General features: G+C 34.3%; 3 protein-coding genes and 1 long non-coding RNA gene across 7 annotated transcripts in view; 1 reads left to right on the top strand and 3 right to left on the bottom strand.

Annotated features, from left to right (window-relative positions):
- LOC116775096 (inactive dipeptidyl peptidase 10) overlaps positions 1-9,780 on the bottom strand; it is a 489,500-nt gene extending 479,720 nt beyond the window's left edge. Inside the window, exon 1 of the mRNA XM_061524606.1 lies at positions 9,641-9,780. The gene's annotated coding sequence lies outside the window, so the exon portion shown is untranslated. The remainder of the gene's footprint in view (positions 1-9,640) is intronic.
- Positions 9,781-10,924: 1,144 nt separating this feature from the next.
- On the bottom strand, positions 10,925-15,764 carry LOC133319574 (ADP-ribosylation factor-like protein 6). Of its 4 annotated transcripts, none has more exons than XR_009753132.1 (6): positions 15,511-15,682; positions 14,863-15,081; positions 14,508-14,636; positions 14,312-14,440; positions 11,962-12,332; positions 10,925-11,330 (listed from the first exon to the last, which is right to left on the bottom strand). XR_009753132.1 is itself a non-coding variant. In XM_061524692.1 (5 exons), the coding sequence occupies exons 2-5, from the start codon at positions 15,056-15,058 to the stop codon at positions 12,211-12,213; spliced, it is 576 nt and encodes a 191-aa protein (XP_061380676.1). In that variant the 5' UTR covers positions 15,059-15,081; positions 15,511-15,682; the 3' UTR covers positions 10,925-12,210. The 4 variants fall into 4 exon arrangements, 2 of the variants coding, with proteins under 2 accessions (XP_061380676.1, XP_061380677.1); XR_009753133.1 differs by lacking the exon at positions 10,925-11,330 and adding an exon at positions 13,644-13,745 and having other exon boundaries at positions 12,215-12,332; positions 15,511-15,764; XM_061524692.1 differs by having other exon boundaries at positions 10,925-12,332.
- Positions 15,765-15,987: 223 nt separating this feature from the next.
- LOC116775077 (uncharacterized) lies at positions 15,988-22,687 on the bottom strand. The gene is made up of 9 exons (XM_061524691.1): positions 22,546-22,687; positions 18,941-19,155; positions 18,671-18,814; positions 18,286-18,392; positions 18,061-18,163; positions 17,698-17,824; positions 17,081-17,493; positions 16,445-16,642; positions 15,988-16,371 (listed from the first exon to the last, which is right to left on the bottom strand). Exons 1-9 carry the CDS (start codon positions 22,616-22,618, stop codon positions 16,066-16,068), a joined length of 1,686 nt encoding a protein of 561 aa, XP_061380675.1. The 5' UTR covers positions 22,619-22,687; the 3' UTR covers positions 15,988-16,065.
- Positions 16,539-20,411, top strand: LOC133319577 (uncharacterized). The gene is made up of 2 exons (XR_009753135.1): positions 16,539-16,669; positions 17,073-20,411. It is a non-coding gene; the product is annotated as an uncharacterized LOC133319577 (long non-coding RNA).
- Positions 22,688-23,371: the final 684 nt, after the last annotated feature.

Raw genomic sequence — 23,371 nt, 5'->3', positions numbered from 1 at the left:
TAAAGCTTTTTTTGCTTTTTAAATTAATCAGTTTAATGATGATCCATAGTACTGTCATATCAAATAGAGTTTGTCCTGAATATTATGTCACCATATTGTAAAGTATCTTATAGACGTGGAGTTGTAACAACTCATGAATAATGTAAGGGAACAACTTCTCGTGTGAGAGTTTCAAACATAAGCCGCGGTTGTAGGAATAAAAAAATAAACACTGTTCTTATAAAGTCGAGAGGGAAGTACCGTTACTAAAATACACTCCACATTCATTTTTTCACTATAAAACATAGTTTTCAAACATTTATATATAGTTAATATTCTCCTGCATAATTTTTGGTCTGTATAGTCGATAATTTTTTTTGTCGAGTCCCAACAATTAAAACGACTCGAGTGTAGGAACGTGCCTCGCTCTAAAACTAAACCTGTCGTCTAACATCGCTAACAATCATTTCTGGTGATGAAAAATATCATCAAGATTGACCGCCATTATGGCATTTTTAATTTTTTTTTTTTTCATAAAATCCTGGACGATATAATCAGATGAAGGTTTTAAAAATATAGTAAGAGGTTTTTAAGGATAAGCATTAATTTTGTGAACTTTTTTATCAACTACGTGGACGGATAATTTGAATTATCTTTTTTGTAATAAGCTGCATATATAATATATTTGTAACAGGTCACGTCTGACTCCAGGCCTACAGTCGTGGGCGGCGCGTGATCATCATCTCTGAACTAATCTGTCCTCGACTTATATTTTACATGATTTTAAAATAACAACAGTAATAATGACGAAATAAATTAAACTTACATAATAACAATTAACATTCATTAATGATGGTTTAGTTTCTAATTTTAAAGGTTTTTTAATTTGCATTAAAAAAAACGAAGTTTACCTTCTTAATACCGCCAACATTCCTAAACGACGATATAAATATTTTTTTGTTTATTAAATAATCATCTTTTCGCCTTCGATAAGTATTCCTGAGAAATCAACCAAAATAAAGCAAATGAACAATCCACTGCACAGTAAACTACTATATGGAATATATATTTAGACATCTTATAAATTTAGACATTTAAATTTAAATTTTGCCTCAAAGAAATATTCATGTCTCTTAAATATAAAAGCCGGTTATTTCGGGAAAAGATCGTAAAAAATAACTAATGTCGTATTCATTTTAATGTTGTTCTGTAAACTATCTAGACGCTTTCTTTCAATTTAAACGTGTTCTGTTTTAATTTATCTTGTTACTTATATAAACGATTATTTTATTTAAATCAAAGTTTCACTGCTTCTGCTCCACTATACACATTAAAGGTATCTAACTGTAACATGTTAAACCCTACTTTAAAATTCTTCTCGTATATATCATTTTCCTTTGTTTTTGAGTCAACAAATATTTCTTATTCTCGCCGCTGTGGCTTCATTCACTTTGGAATCGTAGAATATTTTGCCAATGTGAACGTTTGCATTTGTTGAACTAAGTACGAACTAACTTATATGTAAATTGTTTACTGTCACACATGAGTACGTCTCATTTATAGTGATCGTGTTTTAGTTATTGAAATCTCACAAAACTTTGTAATGCTTTATTAATTTTTAATGTCTTATTATTTGTTGGCAACTCTTATATTTAGTGGTCTGGATATGATATTGTAACTCTCCCTCACCCCATTGAAATAAGATATCGTTACCACACTAGATATTCATGTAGTCACAAGTTTTTAATTAATAAATATATCAGTATCAGTACTGAATACCCCTCATAAACTATTTACTAAAGGTATATTTATATACATCCGTTATCTCCTGATTGCTCTTAACCACGACTCACTTCCACCTCGATTACTTTCTTAAATCAACTCCGAGGGGTTTGAACTGAAGGCGCCAGGAGATTACTGAATTAATGACAATCAGGTAACGATTGAATGCTCCATATTATCAGACGCTTGAAATATATTAACAGATTGTAACGTCTTACATGGGAATGAAAATAAATTATTTCAATCAAAACTGACATTCTACTATGAATGAATATTTGTTTATATGCAATACGCCTATATCTCGTTATCATAACTGAATATACAGAACTACCCAATAAGGAGGGAGCTGCTAATTCCTAATGCGCTTTTATTTCCATTATGAGGTCACAATGTTATACATGGTGACGTCACGAACAGCAAACGAATCTCATAAAACACAACATCCCATTGTGTGAAGAACGACTTAAAGGGGATAAACGCTCCCTTACGAACTTAAAGAGTTATTACACGATGTGAGCAAAAACAAATTTAAATTTCTTGGAGCAACAAAACATAAGTTGAGTGATAAAACTAGACAGATGTTATTAACAAAGACATCATAATGAAAAACGACAAGAAACAGAAAGTGACAAGAAAAGAGAATTTTTTTTTAGAAGGAAATAAGAAGCAGTAAATAGGATAATAATTATTACTGGTATTATAATTTTTATAAAAAAAGGTTTTCGTAGTGATGAATGACGCAGACTAAATTTTTAAAACAATAGAACAAGAATACATATCTACCGACAACATGGAGGACGAGTGGCCTCAGCCATCACTGGTAACATGTTAAGTAGATATTGGAACTTTACAATCATGTAGATGCGTTTAATTCTTTGTATGAGTTATTTTTATTGGTCTTTAAACATTTCTCATACATCGATTTTTTTGGATTTCCAAATACATATAATATTTTTTTTTCCTATATATAATATTTTTTTTTCCTATAATAAATTTAATTTATCAATAAAGAGTGAGGGAGATACCATAATATATGATATGATAAGACAAACAAAGTTCGATGTTGTTTTGTTGTTGTACCGACAGAAAAAACGAAACTTCACATCATATTTAAAATAACAAAAATAAACTTGTGAATGAGATGCTTATACGAGACTGTGATAAGCTGTAATTAGTATATCTATATTTTCCTATAGACCACACTAACAATCTCTTAAGTTTCAATAATCCTGAGTCACCGTTCGTATCAGCACCGATATGAACGATTTGCCAAGGCTCTTTGAAGTCGTGTGTAGTCCTTGCAATGTGTTATTTTTGCCTTCATGTAAACGGCTGTCGTAACGTAAATCAGGGATTATTATAAAAAGATCAAACATAAAAAATAAATTGCTTAAAACAATTTGAATTTGTATGAACCTCTTTACGAATTAAGGAACTCAAGTTTATTCTAAGTCCTTTAAAATAAATTTTTGTTTAATACAACTTCTCTACAATTATTTCTGGTTATTTCGGAATTATTTTTTTTGCGGAGTAGTGGTAAAACGGAACGCGATTGACAGAGCATCGGTATACGGAAGTCCTGTACTCAATGTTTGTTTATTTTAATTAATGATTTAAATGAATACTCTGCTTCGTTTTAACCAAGTATCTATATATATTTAATGAAAACTAAGCTTTTCGGGTACCACGCGTCTTTTGCTGATATGAATTGGACAAACAAAGAGGAGCATCAGCAAAGAGTTAAAAAAACATATCTCGAAAATTAAAAATTCAACTGGATAGTGTTTGTGACGACCGACCCACCCTTTGGAAGGTGGAAATGAAGTTATAGATAGTAAACTCACTAACTCAGTATGAGCCTATTCACCCGTTTTTAAATTTCCATTTCCGCGACCACACTGCAAGACCTCAAGACGCAGTGAGCGCAATTCACAGGCATCCAGAGCAATACGCGAGGAAATTGAGAAATCGTTGACGAGCCATGACTAATAACAAGACTAACTCACAGACAGTTTCATTTCGTCTGCCGTGATCACGGTTAATGCAAAGCAACCGAAACGTCGGGTTATGTAGTTATAAAATAAAAAAAAACGCGTAGTATCCAAAAAGCTTAGCTTCACTAAAATGACTACACGCTAAAATTATAATTAGGTATCAATGTCTATTTTTATACTTCTTTAATTTAACTATTTTTGAGGACTATTTATCATTTTGCTGATTTAAATTATGAGTATTATAAAACTATTGCAATATCCCGAAACCGTACTATTTTCCGAAAATAGCCACTTTATTTTTACAACATTCGAACTAGCAAATGAGATAAAGAAAAGTTTTACTTCAATGACGAGGCATTTAAGTAACGATCCATCTAGTGGACTTTGAAGATACAATATCTCAGAGAGTCAGGCCAAGTAGAGTCGCGGTCAAACTGCCTCTTAATAATCATTTAACAATATTCAGCCCTCAAAAAAAGTCTGAAGATAATTATTATTACGTAAAAATAATTTAACGTGACTTAATAGAGACGAAATAAATAGTAAAAATTTAAATTATTACTGTAGCGTGACCACTCCGCGTTAAAAATAATCGTAAAAAGTAAATTGATACAATCAGTGAGGTCGAGCGAGTTAAGAATAAACGGTTGAGACGTTTGACAGAAAATACAGAGCAGTTAGAAAAAACGGAGGTCAACGGGTATGGAAACAAAAAAGTCATGAGATGAATATATGACGAATAACATGAACCTTGAACCAATCAGGGAGTTTTGTTACACTGAGGTACTTGGATCTTTACAGACTAAAATATGGGCACTGCAATCCAAGTAAATACGAGAGAAATATCTTATCTCTATTCTCGTCATACAACAACAGGATAACTTTAGTGAAGAGACTATTCAATTACATAATAAAAGAATTTACACAAAGAAAATGTGAAAAATGAAAGGATTTTCTTTAGCTACTTAACATACAGTCGCCGTATTTGAGATGTAATCGCTGGCTCATTAGCATACCAAAGCTCCGTCCGACCAAATCTGATTATATGAAGGTTGCTAGACTAAGAGTCCATGAGAGCCAGCGGACTGCGCGCGAACTTACTTTGTAGGATTTTAAAATTTTGACGAAGGAAAGAAACCTTGAGTAGGACGAACTGAAACAAAACGTAAAGTTGATGTGACGATATCGACAGTTGATGTGTTTCAAACGAGTCTTTAAACTTGTTAAACTCTTTAAAGTAAGATGTTTCTGTGTCGTCGGGAATGTATTAGTTTAGGTAGATGTCGTGTGAATTTTGGTTCGGGTTTGTCGTCGTTCCTCGTTACGTCATCTTTATGATAATAAAAGAGACCGAGGAGGAGCCAAAGTAAACAACACCATAAACAGAAAATGACGCGAGACACACAACGCTATACTAAGATAGAATTATTTCTTAAATCACATTTAGCCTGTGTTATTCTACCGTTTGATACTGTTTGCTATATTCTAACATTAAAATCGGTAAAATAACAGACTTATATGCATAAATTCAATGACACATTAATAGTCCCCTAAATACAAAAATGTAATTATAGGTAAATTTATAGGTAATTAAAACGCTCCTTGCGTTCAGTAAAACTCTACAACCAAAAGTCAATTAATTTTCTCCAGAACTCCTCGACGATTAAATAATACATAAAAATAGATTCTAATAATGATCAGAATTCATACTCCAATAATGAAATAAAAATTGACTAAAATAAAATACATAACAGATGAATGACAATCAAATTAAATACAGAAAATGTGAACGGACACTGCACGTGTTGAGTTTAAAAATGTTACCGCAAAAGTATATAGATATATATACATAATACATATATAGGAGTGTATATGATATACGTCGTGGTGGCCTAGAGGTTAAAAGGCCCGCCACTCATACGTGTGGGTGCGGGTTCGAAATCTGGCAAGTAACATTATGATCTTTTCCGAGTCATGTGTTCTTTCTAAGAGTGTTTAGACACCACTGGCTGGAACAGGCTACAGCAAGCCTTGGGGTCTAAATAGCCCCAAAAAAGTGCTGGTGCAGAATGCAAGGGGAAAACACTGCAACTATCTTCCCATGAAAGTCATCATGTATACGGATCACTGATACGTGATGACCACGATGAGTCTGCAAAGACTCTTGCGATGACGATGATATGATATACAACTTTACTGTATTTAAAAGTGTTAATCGAGCTTACGGTTCTTTAGAAAACCATCATTCCCAAAGACCGCGCTATCAAAGTCAATAAGTATTACGGGCCCACTAACGATTTAAAAATGTTTAATTTTTACTTTTTAGGGCTATCTACGTTTAGTTCCGCGTGCTAAATACCAGAAAAAAATGCATTGTGCTGCTCTGTTTTAGCTGATTTTAATCACAACCTGTTGAATACACTATTGTGTTTGTTATAATCTTTTAAATTTTTAAGTTTTATTTTTTTCATATTTGTGAGTTTGTTATAGTTCGAATAATAATGATTATAAATATCTTTACAAAAGAAAGTCATGTTAGTTACGAGTACACTATTTATAGCTCAAGAACGGCTTTACGGGTTATGCTGAAAATTGGTGGAGAGATAGATTTTTAAGCGATCGAGAAAAAAAATTATAAAATCCAAAATCTTCTTGTTTATTGCCTTTAAGGAGGATATGACTTCCCCCGGTCAGCTATACATTTCTTATTTTGAAAGTAACGCTGTCGAAGTTGAGAACAAAAATTAGTTAATCCATACTTACTAATATTATAAATGCGAAAGTAACTCTGTCTGTCTGTCTGTTACCCTTTCACGCCTAAACCAGTAAACCGATTTTGATGAAATTTGGTACAGAGATAGAATAGATCCTGAGGAACAAGGTAGGCTACTTTTTATTCCAAAAAAATAGGGGAAAATGGGTAAAATGAGGGGATGAATGTTCATATGGAAATTCGTCATTTTTAAAGCTGTAACAGTGAAACTTTTTACTTAGACACTTTATGACAAACGAAAGAACATAGGCTACTTTTTATCACTAAAATGAGGGAGAATGGGTAAAAAGAGGTGATGAATGTTCGTATGGAAAATCGTCATATTTGAAGATATAACAGTGAAACTTTAGTATTTAGACACTTTATTAGGAATGATTAATTTGTAATTTTTTTTTTATTTATCCATACTAATATTATAAATACGAAAGTAACTCTATCTGTCTGTCTGTCTGTTACTCAATCACGCTTAAACTACTGAAACGATTTGCACGAAATTTGGTATGGAGATATTTTGATACCCAAGAAAGGACATAGGCTACTTTTTACCCTGGGAAAATGACGCATTCCCATGGGAACAATCAGGTGGGCCCATCGCTTTTACGCCTAAACTACTGAACAGATTTAAATGAAATTTGGTAAGGAGATAGTTTGAGACTTAAGAAAGGACATGAGGTACTTTTCACCGCGGGAAAACAACGCATTCCCATGGGAAAAAATACTTTTCTGGCCAAGGAAGGAAAAACAAAAAACATCGTATATAAAAATGTATTGCAGTAACCTATCTTCTTCTTAAAATGTATTAACCTAACCTATGACAATCACACTTAGTATGGCCTCATCCCATCTCGGCACAATTCAAACATACGTACAAAAAAGTGCAGCTCAGGTTTTTTCATACTACTATGCAAAAAAACTACCCAATGAGGACGACGTCACGGGTAAAAGCTATATATAACTAATTCTAAAATTTACGCGGACGAAGTCGCGGGTATATAATTATCATAATGAGATCTAAGATTTTCGCGAGTATTCATTTAAATGAAACTAGTGTTATTCGGATTTACTACGCGGATTTTATTATTTAAAAACTACATAATCCCGACGTTTCGGTTACTTTGCAGCAACCGTGATCACGGGCAGACGAGGTGTGAATGTCTGTCAGTTGGTCCTTGTTATTTATCATCTACCGCCATCGATTTCTTAATTTTCTGGCGTACCGCTCTGGATGCCGGCAGAATGCGCTCACGGTGTCTTGAGGTCCTACCGCAGGAAATCCGAATAACACTAGTTTCATTTATATAATTATCATTTACAACACTTTTCAAAGACAAATAGACTTTGATATAGTAAAAGATGATCGTGTCAATTGTTATTATCAGGACTCACATTCAATCGTACGTAAGAACGGAGTAATCCTGGTCAATTGCTTTGTTTACAAGAGTGTCAAATTCTATTGAAATGAAATATATACTAAAAGAGCTGAATATTCTTTCATCGTTTATACTTTTACCATTTGTCTTAAATAATGATATTATAATATCAAATTTGAAATTACGAACACAACCGTCCACATAGAACCAATAAAATATATAAGACTCGAGATCTTTCAAGGAATAATAAGATAGAAGAGAGAACATACCATGAGATCATCCAGGGAGCGAGGGTCCTCCTGACATACATGTATAGTGGTTATTTCATTTTTCATATTTTTAATGGTTAGACGACTGAAAAATATAAATAAAAACACGCTCACCGATACAACTTCCTGGGCATATTTGTGTTCTTACAATGTCAGACTAAGCGAAGAAATTCATAAAATAGTTTCAAATGAATCTTACTTTTAAATAATTAAGAGAAATGATATCGGTTCAAGATATCTGAATACCTTCTGTGTATGAAAAAAATATTTAAAAAAATTTCGTAACCTTCAATTCGTAACCTTTTATTAATTATGCACGGGCACTCTTTTTTCTCAAATCCCAGAGAGTAACCTGACAATACTAACTCAAACAGAAATTTCTTAATATTGATAGTTTACAACATCAGAAACATGCGATGCACTAACAAGTTGAAGGAAGACATGCGAAGGACACGCGCCGCAACTGATTATATATATTTTTTTAAACATATAATTTACAACAGTTTAAAATTAATTATAGTATAAACGTCGACATTAACAAAAGATTAAATTTATTGTTTATTGTTCGAAACTGTTCTCATTGTTAGCTTCGAGGAAATTAACGATCAGAAACAGACTTAAAGATATCGTTATACTGTTACCTTTTATATGTATACATTTTTTTTTTATTAAGCTCTTACTTTATACTTAATAAAAAGACAAAAATATATAATTAGGTGTATCTAAAAATATCTGTGAAATAAAACAAAAGTGTTAATATATCTGTTGTATTTAACAAACATCGAATAACCCTGACCGAGCTCTTCTTATTGGCAATAATCGCATCAGTTTTCTTCGCTCGGTCTCAATATACATTTATATATTTGTTAATTTATCGCTGACGAATTAATTCGGGACGAATGGCTTTCCAACACGTTATGAATAGACCAGTCTCATTGCCAAAGTAAAGTTCATTAATACAAAAAGATTTCAATGAAGTGAAGCAGCACAGAATAATAGACTGAAAGTTTAAAATGTTCTTAAAAGATAGAGGAAAAAGATAGTCAGTAGATAGACAGAACGTACTTTCTTTAAACACTTATTGTAAAGATTACCATTGTATTATAAGCTAATGATGTTCTTGTATGTCTATATACAAGATTGTTATTTATATCAATTGAACATCTTGGTATTATTTTATAAAATTATTTATGTACTGAATGTATGTCTGACTGCACAATTCGTATTCTGAAACCTTTGAACTCAATTTGATAAAACTCTAATAAGTCTTTAGCGGAAAGCAGAAAGCTGTTAACTTCGAGTTTCGGCAAGCGGCGTCGCAGTAAAAACTTGTTTTAAATACTTTTGTACATTAATAACTTCTTTAAAATCATCAAATATTTTTTTTTAAATGTGAATAAAATGACACCTCGATTAAGATTTTCTCCTCCCCCTTGTACTAAGTAGTTTTCAAAGAAAAGAAAATTTACTCACCACGTACTCCTTACTCAATTAGGTGATCATTAATAACACGATGAAGGTGCTTCACTTCACTCTTCGCTTCACTTCACTTCACTTCACTCCACCTCACGAGCGCCCGCAGCGAGGTCTGGCGCCCGACTGCCGTCTAGGACCAAGGATCCTCTGAACGCGGCGCCTCACATTTTCTCCTGAACCGTACTATTTTTGTCGTAATTTTTCTTAAATTTTTAACAGAGTGTTTCCTGAATGCTTTCATTTCCTTGATGAAGTTCGACATGCATAACAAACTCTCGTATGTTTATAATTAAACTATTTGTATATTGGATATCACGAAATCTCGTCATTTCAAAATATTTATTAATAATTTATTAGCTTTGTCCTTAAAATGGAAAGTTTTCACAATATTTTGTTATAAGATTCTCAAACAACTTGAAATTTGAATGAGTTATTCCAAAAGGTAGGATGATGTTAATTTTTATTTAAATAACCCGAGATCTTTTAAAGACTAATTAGTTTAAAATACAAATAGATAAAAATAAAAAAACACTTATTATATTTCGTTTCTTTGAAGAGATCAGAGTTCCTTATTAGATGTTAAATTGCTGACTTAATTATAATAATCCTTGTACATTCCCACATAACGTTGTGTTGGTCTTATTAAAACACACCGAAGCGTATTTGACTTCAGCTGCAATTGATTCTTCAGACATTTATCTTTGAAAAATCAATTTCTAGAATTAAAAAATACCTAATTATAATTAATCACACTAAGTTAACAGCCTCTTAAAAACATACTACTTTCAAAGGTCTACGTATGATCGTCGTGTTCTGGTGATGCTGAGTGTCACTCTACACTCTACACTAGATACGAAACTTTACCAATATCTCATTCAATAACCCACGTCAGTACTCTAATGTGAGAAGACTTAGGCAGACTTAGACCAAGCATACAGTTTATTTTTCACATATAGTGTTGCTTACATGAACAAAAAATGTAATGAACACTTCTTTGTTTAGATCAGTATGTAAACATATTCATAAAAGGTTATATTCGTCAACTAACAAAAAGGTTAACGATTTTGAGTACGATTGTAATATGATATAAGGACATATACAGCCTCACCTGAGCCTTTATAAACGACATCAAATAAAAAATCACATGAGAATGAATGAAGAGAAACCGCTGAATAAATGTAATAATAAGATTGTGTTCTGTTATATAAATATCAAGATATGAAAGACAAGACAAAATAATAAAAATAATAATCAGGGTCAATACGTAAATAACACAAAGTATTTTATTCGTTTGAGACATTTAATATATTCATTTTATTTATTGCATAAAATTATAATAAATATATATACCTAGTATATAATTATTCCTAGTTTATTTTTGACATGCTAGTAGTTCTTATATAAACTAAGATCGGGAAACTATCCATGTTATATCTGACAAGCTGGTAAAATCTTTAATCCTTCAAAGTTGCACTATCTATAATAATATACATATATATTAGTTATTGTTTATTCAATAACATCAGTTATGGTTTGTTCTACGTCAACTGACTTGTTGCGTTTCAGTTTATTTATTGAAAAAAACAATTTGATCGCGAGATATTATCATTTAATATAATCCTATAATTTCTGTAAGAGTACAACATCCATTTACAAGGCGTTCGCCGTTCACCAGACAGTAGACACTCTGTGAATATGTTTTTATTATTTTGATGATTGCTTAAAAAGTTGTAATAAAATTATTATATACTATGACGGTTTCTTTCTCGCTTGATAAATTAATTATTTTTTCATTTGGAGATATTTTTTTAACATGACACTATTAGTGTCATGTTAACTGTAAATATAAATGTTAACCTATAAAAAAAAATTACATCCTTTGTTAAGGAATATATGATGAAAAAATTATACCAATTAACTTTTATCAGATTGTGAAGATCATTTACTATTTCAATTAATACATATTATTAATGTGATTTAAAAGTAGTTAATAAAAGAAATAATTTTAAAACGCTATATTTCATTTAATTTTTTTTGTTAAAATGTAAAAAACTATTTTTATATATTCACATAATAATGTTGCAGTACACAAAACTATAGCGATTTGAATAAATGTCAGGAACTATATGAAGAGCTATTTTATATTTTCACTCTTCTATAGTTAGCGATATTGTTTTTGTTAATGTTCTTATAACAATACACATATATAGACTTCATGCAAATAGACATGATTATAGTGAACTTGTGAGCTCTGATCTGTTATTTCTCTCGAAATGATTTCGTTGTGTTATGTATTTACATGTTACATATATTCATACCATCAATGAAATTATAAAGACCGGAACATTGAGTCATCTTCTTGTACTTCTCACTCTCTGTTCATATATTAATAATACTTTATAGTTTATAGTGATCCGTCCGTCCGTGGCTGGAGTCGTAGTGTCCTACATTAAAAACTTCTGCTTTGCCATAGAAATAGTTGTTGTAATTCGCAAGAAACTGATACAGTTAAAACGTTGTGCTTCTTTCGTCTATAACCTTTGTCGTATCTACAATCCTGTAATGTATCAGTGTTTCTCTCGGAGTTGCCGTGCCAGCCAGGACACTCCGTCGTCCAGACCCTCGCCGCTAAGAGCACTGCTCGCGCACACGTGCCAAGGCTTGTCAGTTATACGCTCCAGACCCAGCGCTGAAAACAACATAACCATTTTACATGATGTTTGCAATTAAAATCCAATTTTTCCAATTATTTATGTAAATCATCATTTTCGCCGTTCAGAAATTTACGTAACACTAAAAATATATATTTTTAGGATAAGCCAAAAAAAACTTAACATTTTCCCATTCAGGTAACATTCCATGTTAATTGTAAATTTTAAAAAATCTTTTTTTCGAAATCTTATCAAGTATTGTTGATGGAATAATTAATAACATCCCATATACTTCGAGATAAAATTTTGAAACAGATTTACCGCTATTACCGTGGCCTAATTATAAACTAGTGCTTCTAATTGAATTGTGATTGAATAAATATCTTTAACACTAAGGTAGCAGGGTATGCTAACTAATAAGTACTCAATGAGATCTAAGATTTCGCGAGTTTTATTCATTTAAATGAAACTAATATTTTTCGGATAAACAACGCTAGATTTATTTTTTGTAAAAAACTACATCAGCTACTCCCGACGTTTCGTTTACTTTTCAGCAACCCTGATCACGGGCAGACGAGATGTGAATGTCTGTCAGTTGGTCCTGTTATTTATCATCTACAGCCAACGATTTCTTAATTTTCTGGCGTACCGCTCTGAATGCCGGCAGAATGCGCTTACGGTTTCTCGAGATGCTACGGTGTGGTTACGGACATGGGATTTTATATTTTTAAGAAGGGGGTCCCAGGTGTTTGTAAGATCCAGCCATCTTCTCTATTGAAGTTGGGATGTTTTTTTAATTTCAATAGCCTCGCGGATTAACCTTGGTATGTACCTGTCTTCATGAGCGAGGATTTGTAATTTATTCAACTGAATGTAGTGGCCTGGTTTGTCCATTGTGTGTTCACACACTGCTGACTTCGACGCGCGCCTTTTTTTGATATCTGAGATGTGTTCTTTAACCCTTGTACCGATACTCCTCTTTGTCTATCCAATGTATGACAAGCCACAGTCACAATCGAGTTTGTATACACCCGCTTGTTGCAAAGGAATGTTACTCTCAAGAATTGGCTCACTTTCTTGTGTGGTTTGTATATAGTCTTGATGGACACCTTCTTCAACATGTTGCCTATTCTGTCAGTAACTCCCTTCACATAAGGTAGTTTGTACAGATGACGACAATATGGCCATTTTCGATGTACAAACATTATTCACTAGTCTACCTGTTCTTGACTGCATTGAGATTGTAAGAGGTAAGTTGAAGGATAAAAATATACCTATAGAATATGCAGAGCTATTAAAGCATTGCCCAACATCTGGCTACCTCATGTGGAAGGATAAATTCTACATACAATTAGATGGAGTTGCAATGGGTTCGCCGGTTTCCCCCGTTGTCGCAGATATATTCATCTAGGACTACGAGGTGCGAGCTCTTTGTTCTCCTCCAATAAGACCTTTAATATATAAACGGTATGTAGATGACACCTTCAAAATATTAAATAAAAATAAAACATCTGCTTTTTTGAACCATCTTAATTCTATCAAAAGCAAGATTCAGTTTACTATAGAATGAGAGGCAAATAATTCTTTAGCTTTCCTTTATATACTTCTCATTAGGAATCCTGACAATACTTTGGGACATACTGTTTATAGGAAACCCACACATACGGATAGGTATCTAGAATTACTTTTCAGCAACCGAAACGTCTGGAGTAGTTGATGTAGTTTTTTACAAAAAATAAATCACGCGTAGTTTATCCAAAAAATATTAGTTTCATTTATAAATACTTGTAAAAAATACTCTTACAGCAAGAGCCACCCCCTATGCAAAGGGGTTTTTCTAAGATTTCTTTTTACCAAGCGTTCCTTTCTAAAGGTCTTTTTAATATGAAGCAGGAAGTTTCAGATTGCCCAACCCATATGCTACTAGGGCTTAAAAGTATAGAAATTTTACCGTCTAAAGTAGAAGTTGTTCAGAAGTGAAAGATTTCGGTTTAAGTCCAACTAATGGAAGATGTACCTGAGGCCACGTGTGCGGCGGAGAGCGCGTGAGGAGCGTCACTCTTGTTAGCGAGCACTAGTAGCGGCAGGCGGCGGCCCGCCATGTCTGGGTGAGACAACATCAGCTCCAACTCAGACCGCGCCACCACTGACATAACAAACTTCCTTACAATCATATACAACACGACGTATGAAACGCTGCGATAGGAGTTTACCGAGTCGCAGATGATCCGCGGAGTCCACCACAAAGATGACAGCGTCAGAGTGTCGGTAGTGTCTCTCCCAGAGAGCCCGGAGCCGCGCCGCGCCCGACACGTCCCACGCACGGAAAGATACACCTCCGCCTGAGACACGGCCCATTAACATCACGACTAAGACAAAGACGCCTTAACGTATCACGTGGCTGGAAGTATTACGTCCAGTCTAATTTCGGATTCTATTGTATTAAATGACGCTGAAGCCGTCAGATGATGAAATTTTAGTTTACTTTTACAAACATGCTAAAGAATATTATAGTTTTCATTATTGTCCATTATTTCATTTCATCTATGTGAAGCATATTTCACGTACTCTGGAAGTTCTCCTGTTGTTGTCCTATAGTAGGTACGCTGCTCGCCGGCCCTGCCCCCTGACCCTGCCCCTCCTGCTCTGTCCGTAGCGTCCTTAACATGGTACTCTTGCCACTGTTGTCGAGTCCCAGCACCAGTACTGTCACTACCTTCCCGCCGCCTCCCATCCACGATGATAACTTCTCCAACAGACCCATCTCCACACTAGCGATACTGATATCTGTATATATTACTTGTTAGTCTTCATACCAAACAGTATTGTATTGGTTGGTGACGTAATCGCTACCAATAGAGTTGGGTTAAATTTAATAAAACTTTAATTGGAATCTTATAAAATATAAAAAAACCTACAAAAGAATACAGCAAAATGGTTTACAAATTTAAAAATTAAGTGCTTATCGACCAGAATCGATAACGTAAAATTTGTTCTTCTGATAGTTACGTTATTATTAAATACGAACAAAACGGGGTCGCAACTATACTTGTATAATTTTGTATAGATTTATTTTGATTTAATCAAGAAATGGTCTTAGCAATACATGAAATATAACACGTAGGACATGTATCTAGTTTTCTAAATTCATTGACGCGAACACATTACATTAACAGATCTTTCTCAATAAACTTCAGTAACCATAACCGGTCTCACCTGCTCGATCGCACTTGAGGTATCTCCTCCGTCCTACATCACTCCTGCCAGTTATCACTATTTATTTAAGCAAACAATTTATTGTGGACTTTGCAGGTAATTAGTAGAGAAATTATATTCTTTGCTATCGACTAGCTCGTGTTGATTGAACGGTCACCATGACAACCACGGGGACAGGCACCATCGACACCCCGCGGCGTACATCGGATTACAAATATGTTCAACATAAACAACACATACATTTTGTTATGTTTCTAAAGCTACAAACCGGCACTGACCGAACTGAATGGATTTTTTTCTTTTCTCTACATAAAAGTGAAGGAAACTGAAAACAAATACAATTAAATTTATTGACAAAATTCTGTCTCCAATACAAAATAAAGCTTCAGGCGTTTATTATTCACTCAACTTCTCATATTTTAGTTATATATATTGACTAAGAATACGTCAAATTAATTCATCGAAATTAAAAAATAATAACAATTTCGTACATTTATTATCAGTTTTCTTTAATCATGTAACTTATTAAATATGCCTTTAATATTTGTCGTATATTCACACTTTAGTACACATAGTCTCCTTATTAGTTCCACAATTCTTATTTTTATACACTTTTTTAATTTTTTTGCAAGTCCCCTCGTGTCGAGGACAGATGACGTCATATATCTGTTCCGGCGTCCTGTCCTTCGTCTCCGGAACGGCCAGAGCCACGAACACGGTATAAAGGAAGGTGAGAACCGCGGCCAGTGTGAGCGCCATCATCAGACCCCCGAAAGCCACCACCCCCGGGAACAACAACACCTCCAAGGCGTTTCCCGCACACGCACCAGCTATGGCGAGCATCACAGCGCAGCCGCGATACTGACACAACACATAACATTCAAATACAAAATATCTAACTAATTAACTATAGATTATAACATAATAGATTTACCTCATAATGGAACATCTCAGATAATATGGCGTAGGGCACGTGCTGTAGACCCGCGGAGTCTGCGGCGACGGCCCCGGCGATGGCGAGGGCTGCTACGTCCGCCGCCACGAGCCCCCCGACGGACACGCGCGTCCCCGTCACCAGTGCCGCCAGCACCAGACACGCTCCCGTCACCACGGAACACCACAGCAGTAGCGGCTAACACGTGGACATACATACCACACGGTATCACACTAACTGACTTTCAATTCGTATTTAAAATATGCATTTATCAAAATTAATGCAAGAAAAAATAATGTAGAAAAGTAAAAGCTACCAGAGCTTCTACCTAGGAATTAAGAACAAAATTTAAAGCAACTCAATAATTGTTTCAAGACATATTTACATAGTTTTATAAAGAAACTAGTTGGTTTAGGCTCTCACTACATACACCTACAACTACATACTCCTGACGTTTCGGCGTCATCTCGTTTGCCCGTGATCACGGTTGCTGAAAAGTAACCGAAACGTCAAGAGTATGTTTTTAAAATAATAAAATACGCGTAGTATAATCCGAAAAATATTAGTTGGGTTTAGGCTCTGGTTGAGATGTGTGGTATACGAGGACAAGTATTTTATTTGTTTGCAGGATCTCACCCTCCGTCCAAATCTCTCCACTAGATACAGCGACAGGGCGGAAGTGAGGAGCTGCACTGTCCCCAGCAGCACCGCGTGTCGAGCCGGTGATAACAACTCGTCTGTTACAACTCCGGCCGATAGATCATGTAATGTTGGGGATAATGCTGGAGCAGAAATATTAGAAGAATTGCTTGTCAAATTCTTTACAATTACTTCGTTAGTCGTCGGCCATATTAAATGTTTCGAATCGTTCATAATTTCTGTTTTCAGTGGGGTGGTCGGTGGTACCGAGTCTGTCAGTCTAGTTTCGTCTCTCGCAATGACGAACATTCTCTCTGCGTACTGCAGGATGGCCAGCACGCCGCAGACCTCTTGTCCGATGACTGTTATTGTACCGATGATGAAAGCACGGCGACGTTGACGATCACTCACTGCCAAAAAATATCTATTTAGTACTGTTATGAATATATTAAAACTTATATGGACCAAAATTTCATCGACGCAGGAAGAATTATTAGGGAGTACCTGAAGTAGAAGAAGCGATAAGAAAAGTAGGAAAAAAATGACAAAAAGTGTATAAAAATGAAAATCAGTCTCCAATGAAGTTCTGTCATCAATGTGATTTTATAACTCACACATTTGTCTGGCAAGTCGAAGCGGAGATCGCACTTCTTCAGTTGGCGGTAAGGCTGCAAATGCGTGGATCAGTTCTGGATGATCAGAAGACACACCACGAAGACGAGCGAGGGACAGGCGAGCCTCCTTCACATAACGAAGGAATTTGAAAATGGTTTTGCTGGCGTGATTCAGAAGATGCCACACTAGAGATACGTGTTTCCTGAACCTTAATATTGTTGAGTGATATAGGTTTTGTTGTAACAATAAAAACTTTAACAGAGAAACCTAAACCAAATGTTTATTAATTCTAATTAATTTCAGAAAAGTGCTCTATTTGGTACTTTTATTTTTGTAAGTGATTAATTTATGTAATGTCTTGCCTCCATTTTTCCGTTAGCGGCTAAGAAGGACGGTGATTCAGGAACGAAAGTGAACGCAACGCAATGAACTAACGCCAGTGACAGGCAACAATACAGCACTGTCCTGGAAATATATTTAATGGTTCATGAATTGATATAACATACAAAAAAACTGAAAACATAGTAGAGTCCAAAACAACTTGTTGACTGGAAAAATCTTTTAACCTGAAAAAGCATTAAGTTTACTTGTGAGGTACGGCCGCGTCCGCTGCGAGGTACATAGCGAGGACTCCAACGTTATGCGCCAGAGACAGAGCAGACACCGCTGCGCCGCGGTACTGTGAACTGCACATCTATGAACACAGATTTTATTTTGATAAAATTTGAATTATAACCTGATAACATAAGTAATGCTTAAACCTTTGGAAATTGGAGCTCGCTTTCCATTGACCGATAAATTGAAAGAAGTAAAATTAGGAAGTTATCAACATAAAATTAATATGAAATAAGAGAGAACTCAGTGTTACCCAAAAAATAATTTCGATCGAGTAGGGCTACTTGGTCGGAATTATTTAAGAAAATATACGAAATATAACTAATTTCCTGCATCTAGGTTCTATGCATGACTAACCTCCCTGGCTAGAAGGGGCTCCAAGGCCCAGGCGGAGGCTCCACCTAAACCTGCCGCGATCCTCGCAACCACCACCAGAGCCGCACCTACACCCGACCATTCTGAGCCGCACCACAGACTCGCCAGCTTTAGAGTCCAGCACAGCTACAAATTAATACAGCTCGTGGCATATAGACTATTTGATTAGTGTTTAACATTCGGTGATTTTCTTCAGAGCAAAACGGTCATACATTCACATTCGACACAGTAGTATGTATACATCATACCAACCGCGAAGCAAGCCGAAGTACCAATGAGAGCAAACTTGCGTCCGTAGAGCAAAGCCCGCGCGCTCAAAGGGACGCCAGCCATGGAGGCTCCGAAAGTGGTGACAGCAGCAATGACGGCTCCCCTCCCCGAGGCCTCCGCCTCCTCCGCTGGAGCCTCTCCGCTCACCAATGACACCCAGCCCATGGCCAGACCAAACGACACGGTCGGTATATTGACTGTAAGCAGACGGTTGCAAAGACAAATACAATAATATATTACATGTAGGTACATAAGCACTTATTACATCGATCGATGGAATATTAGTGCCCATACAGGATTCGACACGCGGCCGCACGACACGGCAGTTAGTTAGTTCATAGTAAGTAAGTAATATTACAAAGTTGTAATTAGTGATTTTATTTCCTTGTTGTAATAACAGAAATTAAGTGAAAAGAAATTCGCAGGCTATATCATCTAGGGCTACTTTGTTGATCCAAAAGTATTCGTAGAATCATGTAGAATAAAACATGTTCATATTGCACATACAAAAATTAGTAAAAATGTTCGTTAGCAAAGTATAATATAATTACTATAAATAGCTAATGAACACAGGATTGTTTTTTTATAATTATAATAACAACTCATTTATGGAAAACATATTTATTTTTAATTTACAAGATTTAATAGGCGATCTATAAATTTCCAAAAATCCTATTGAAACGTCACCTTTTTAATAATAATAAATAATCAAACTTCAGCCCCTTAACACTTCCTATCAGGAGTACTTATTGAACTGTACGTCTGTTCCAAAGCATTAACTGGCACTATGAGGACAAAAAGCCCTTCTAATATGCAGTACTGGATATTTCGAGCTAGAAAATTCAAACTAGAACCAAGACAAGTCTCCAACTTTTTCCATATGGACATGTAATTTTAGTCATCATTATTTTGTAGTGTTTTAAGGACTAAAGTCTGAGTTTTTACCAGCTTTGAACAAACCATTAAACTTATTGAGGAAGAGGTCATTAACAGATTGTAAATGTGAAGTCTCGACAGAAAGAGATCGCCCGAAAGAAGAGAATGTATCTGTAACGTATGTAAAGAGATGATCGGCTGCCTTCGACCGACCTCCAGAGAATGTTACATAAACCTTTTGTTCAGCCTTCAACTCCAAAACCTTTTAAATTAATAAGGTATTATTACTATTTCTTTAAAATTCTGGTCTGAATCTCCGTATGGCTAAGAATTCTATGTCTACTAAAAAAAATTCCTCAACAAGTATGTATATGAGCGACGTCAGAGGTTATCCTATAGCTAATTATTATTATTTATAACTTTTCAAAACGCAATAAAAACCGAACAATTAAAACAGTTGTTAAAGTGATGCGAAACTATTTTTAATTGGTGTATGTAATGTGTTTAGTTCTTAATAATGTTATAAACGACCAATATTTATATCAACATTATACAAATTATATTACCGATTCATAAAGTTATTTTCTGTCCCTTTCTCTTTCTAATTGCGACGCTACTTTAAATCATTAAATATATCTTTATGTTGCTAGTATCTACAGGACTGCATGGACTTTTTATACAATCCTGTCCAACATCAAACTTCAGATAACATCCTTTCATCCTTTTCTTTTAATCGAATTATTTTATTGCCAAAACTTGCCAAACATACCGAACAGTGTCAAATCGTATAGTAGTATAGTAGGCGTGACGCTCGCTTTGAGAATTGTTTTGATAGTCACATGTTAATATAACGAAACCGATGAAAATGTTTTACTTTAGACATGAGTTTAAAACAATATCTTCAAATGTATTGGCGACTGTATCACGGCCTAAAATTATTTGTTTTATCATAATCTATTTCATTAAGTGTGTTAATTGAGTTGACGTCGTTAAGAAAAAACCGCAGAACAATTATATGAAATTTATTTTGTTGTATTTAAGGGCGTTTAAAAAATATTTCTTAATATCTGATGTAGATTATAAATTTAGTATTTAAACAAAAATCATCGAAAATTGAAACGAAAGGTGAAGTTACTAGCAAATTAATAAAAAATGGTAAGAAAATTTTTTTAGGTAATTAACGATAATTTTTGAACAACATCAAGACTTACAACGTTATAGTTGGTTATTGTGAATAAATAACTTATTAATAAATTAATTACCACATAACATATACTCAGAATCTCGTCTTTGGCATGCACATTAGCTGTTTGTAGTGTTGGTTTATTCTAATGACGCAGGGCGATTTTGATCTCTGAACGCTTTCTACACATTCAGTTCAAAGAAATATCCTCCTTTTTTTCAAGCCCAGCCGGAAAGAAAATAAATTGCTTATCAATTAATACGTTCGAAGAACAAGCGCGCTAATTTGAACTTTTGTTGGACAAACATCTGTCGCAATGACCGAAGTCAAATCAACCAATGCTATTTGTTACGTGTTGTAATGTGTAAACAGTTGGCCAATGTTGGACCAATATTGGTACATACACATCTTCTTATTGAGTAACTGCTGGTTAAAGTTGTACGTATTTTTTTTTAGTTTTGACATAGTGATATCTACCAAACAAATAATATTTATTTGTCATCTGTAGACCAACAGAGTTCTGATGATAATTAGAGCCAAGCTAAATTTATTAACCAAATATATGCTATTCCAGAAGAAAATTATATATGAAAGTTACAAATAAGAAAGAATTCATACACAAATCTTTTTAATCCCTCACATAAAGGAATGGGGCATAACCCTTAATGTTTCTGAGTTCAATATATCAGGTGACTGTATCAAATGATGACGCAATATAATAAATTATATATACACATATACACATGTTACTTAGCTTCTGCAAAATCGATAAAGAGTCTACTAAAACTAATTTCTTCTATAACCATTACATTAAATTATACATAAAGCTGTCCACTGTACGAACTAAGCTCCTTCAGCTAGAGGGAGTACAAAATGCTTTAATTAAATACATGTTTATAAATAAAGGTCTCCTCGCAAATGACTAAACCAATTATTCCCAACAACGTATCTTCCAAAAACGAAATCAGTAAACAACAATTTCTAAAAGACAAGGAGATAAGATACACACGTGATACAAGTTGTCAAAACGAACAAAGGGCCATGAAAATAAAATAAATAAACATTCATCTCATTAAATATTAATTACCAGAGCAAGGAAACGGCGAGACAAAAACTCTATCATGAATTAAATCTTTTAACTTACTGGATATTTTATAAAAATTGTTATTGTTACAATTACTAAGAATAATATATTGTATGAATTATTTAGTCCAGAGGAACCGCGCCTCCTTACACAAGCACCTATGACCTGTAAACTACATTTCACATATCATCTCGAAACTCTATTAATTATTTACAAATATATGTACAAACTCTCCTTTAAATGTTAAATGGTTCCTTTGACGGACATTCTGATTTAACAAGAATTGTCCAATTGTCTGTTGTGATGATTTTTAAGATATAAAATTTTGTCACTTTATATATTTCAAACAGAGCTTTAATATGACCGTTTAGTCTGTGACTATGTTCCTGTTAGTACTAAAGTACATTATATATTACATAGTTACTGTATAAAATCAGAACTCACTCAGTACCACCACGGCTATCTGGATGAAGGCGCACCACACTCCCTTAAAACTAAAAGTGTTTGTAACAATCATCTTCTTCTCGATGCAGTGTTAACATAGGACCAAATCAGACAAATTATCCGCAGACGTCGACAGAAGGACACAAGGTAAAAACTAATAATCTGTTGAACGGAACCAATGTAACTCATTAGTTATTGTAACCCGTGAGTTCGACTAGTATTTAAACTCGTGTGTTTATGTACAGTCTATTTCGAAGACTGCTTGTCAACTGACCGCTGATTACCGTTTCGTTCCTATAAATGCTGTCGCCATTGCTCTACACTAGTTTTTATTAAAATAGTATGTGAGATCGCTCTTTATGTAACTTAAATAGTTCCTTTGATTGCGTGTTATGTGTCTTTGTTAAACTTGTGGTGTGTAAACTCACGTCTTCACACGAATAATTTACACACACATATATAAAACTGAATGCTTATGTTATGATCAACAACTATACCTAATGTTGTAAAATGTTAAATCCTAATTAATTATTTATTTAAAATGCCATAACACATGTACTCATAAACATTTAGGTAATGATTTTTTCTTTCGCTGTTTTTGGTTAAGTTCCTGTTGTTTTATTATTATACATTTTACCCAACATTCGATTACCTTCCAGCAACCGTCATCATGGGAAGGCCAAAAAAATATGAAAGAGAAAAAACGTAAATCTTTAGACCAGTTGGTCACAGCCAGCCTGACTTCTCTCACTGAATATAACCGTCTCGTGCAGGATACTAAATGTTCCGTTTGTGGACAAGCAGAGCTACCCAGCTCCGTCAGTTT

This window comes from Danaus plexippus, chromosome 25 (genome assembly GCF_018135715.1).
Source record: "Danaus plexippus chromosome 25, MEX_DaPlex, whole genome shotgun sequence".
In the NCBI taxonomy this organism is placed as follows: domain Eukaryota; kingdom Metazoa; phylum Arthropoda; class Insecta; order Lepidoptera; family Nymphalidae; genus Danaus; species Danaus plexippus.
The sequence above is the reverse complement of the archived record's forward strand: the minus strand, read 5'-3'. Positions and strand labels throughout refer to the sequence as shown.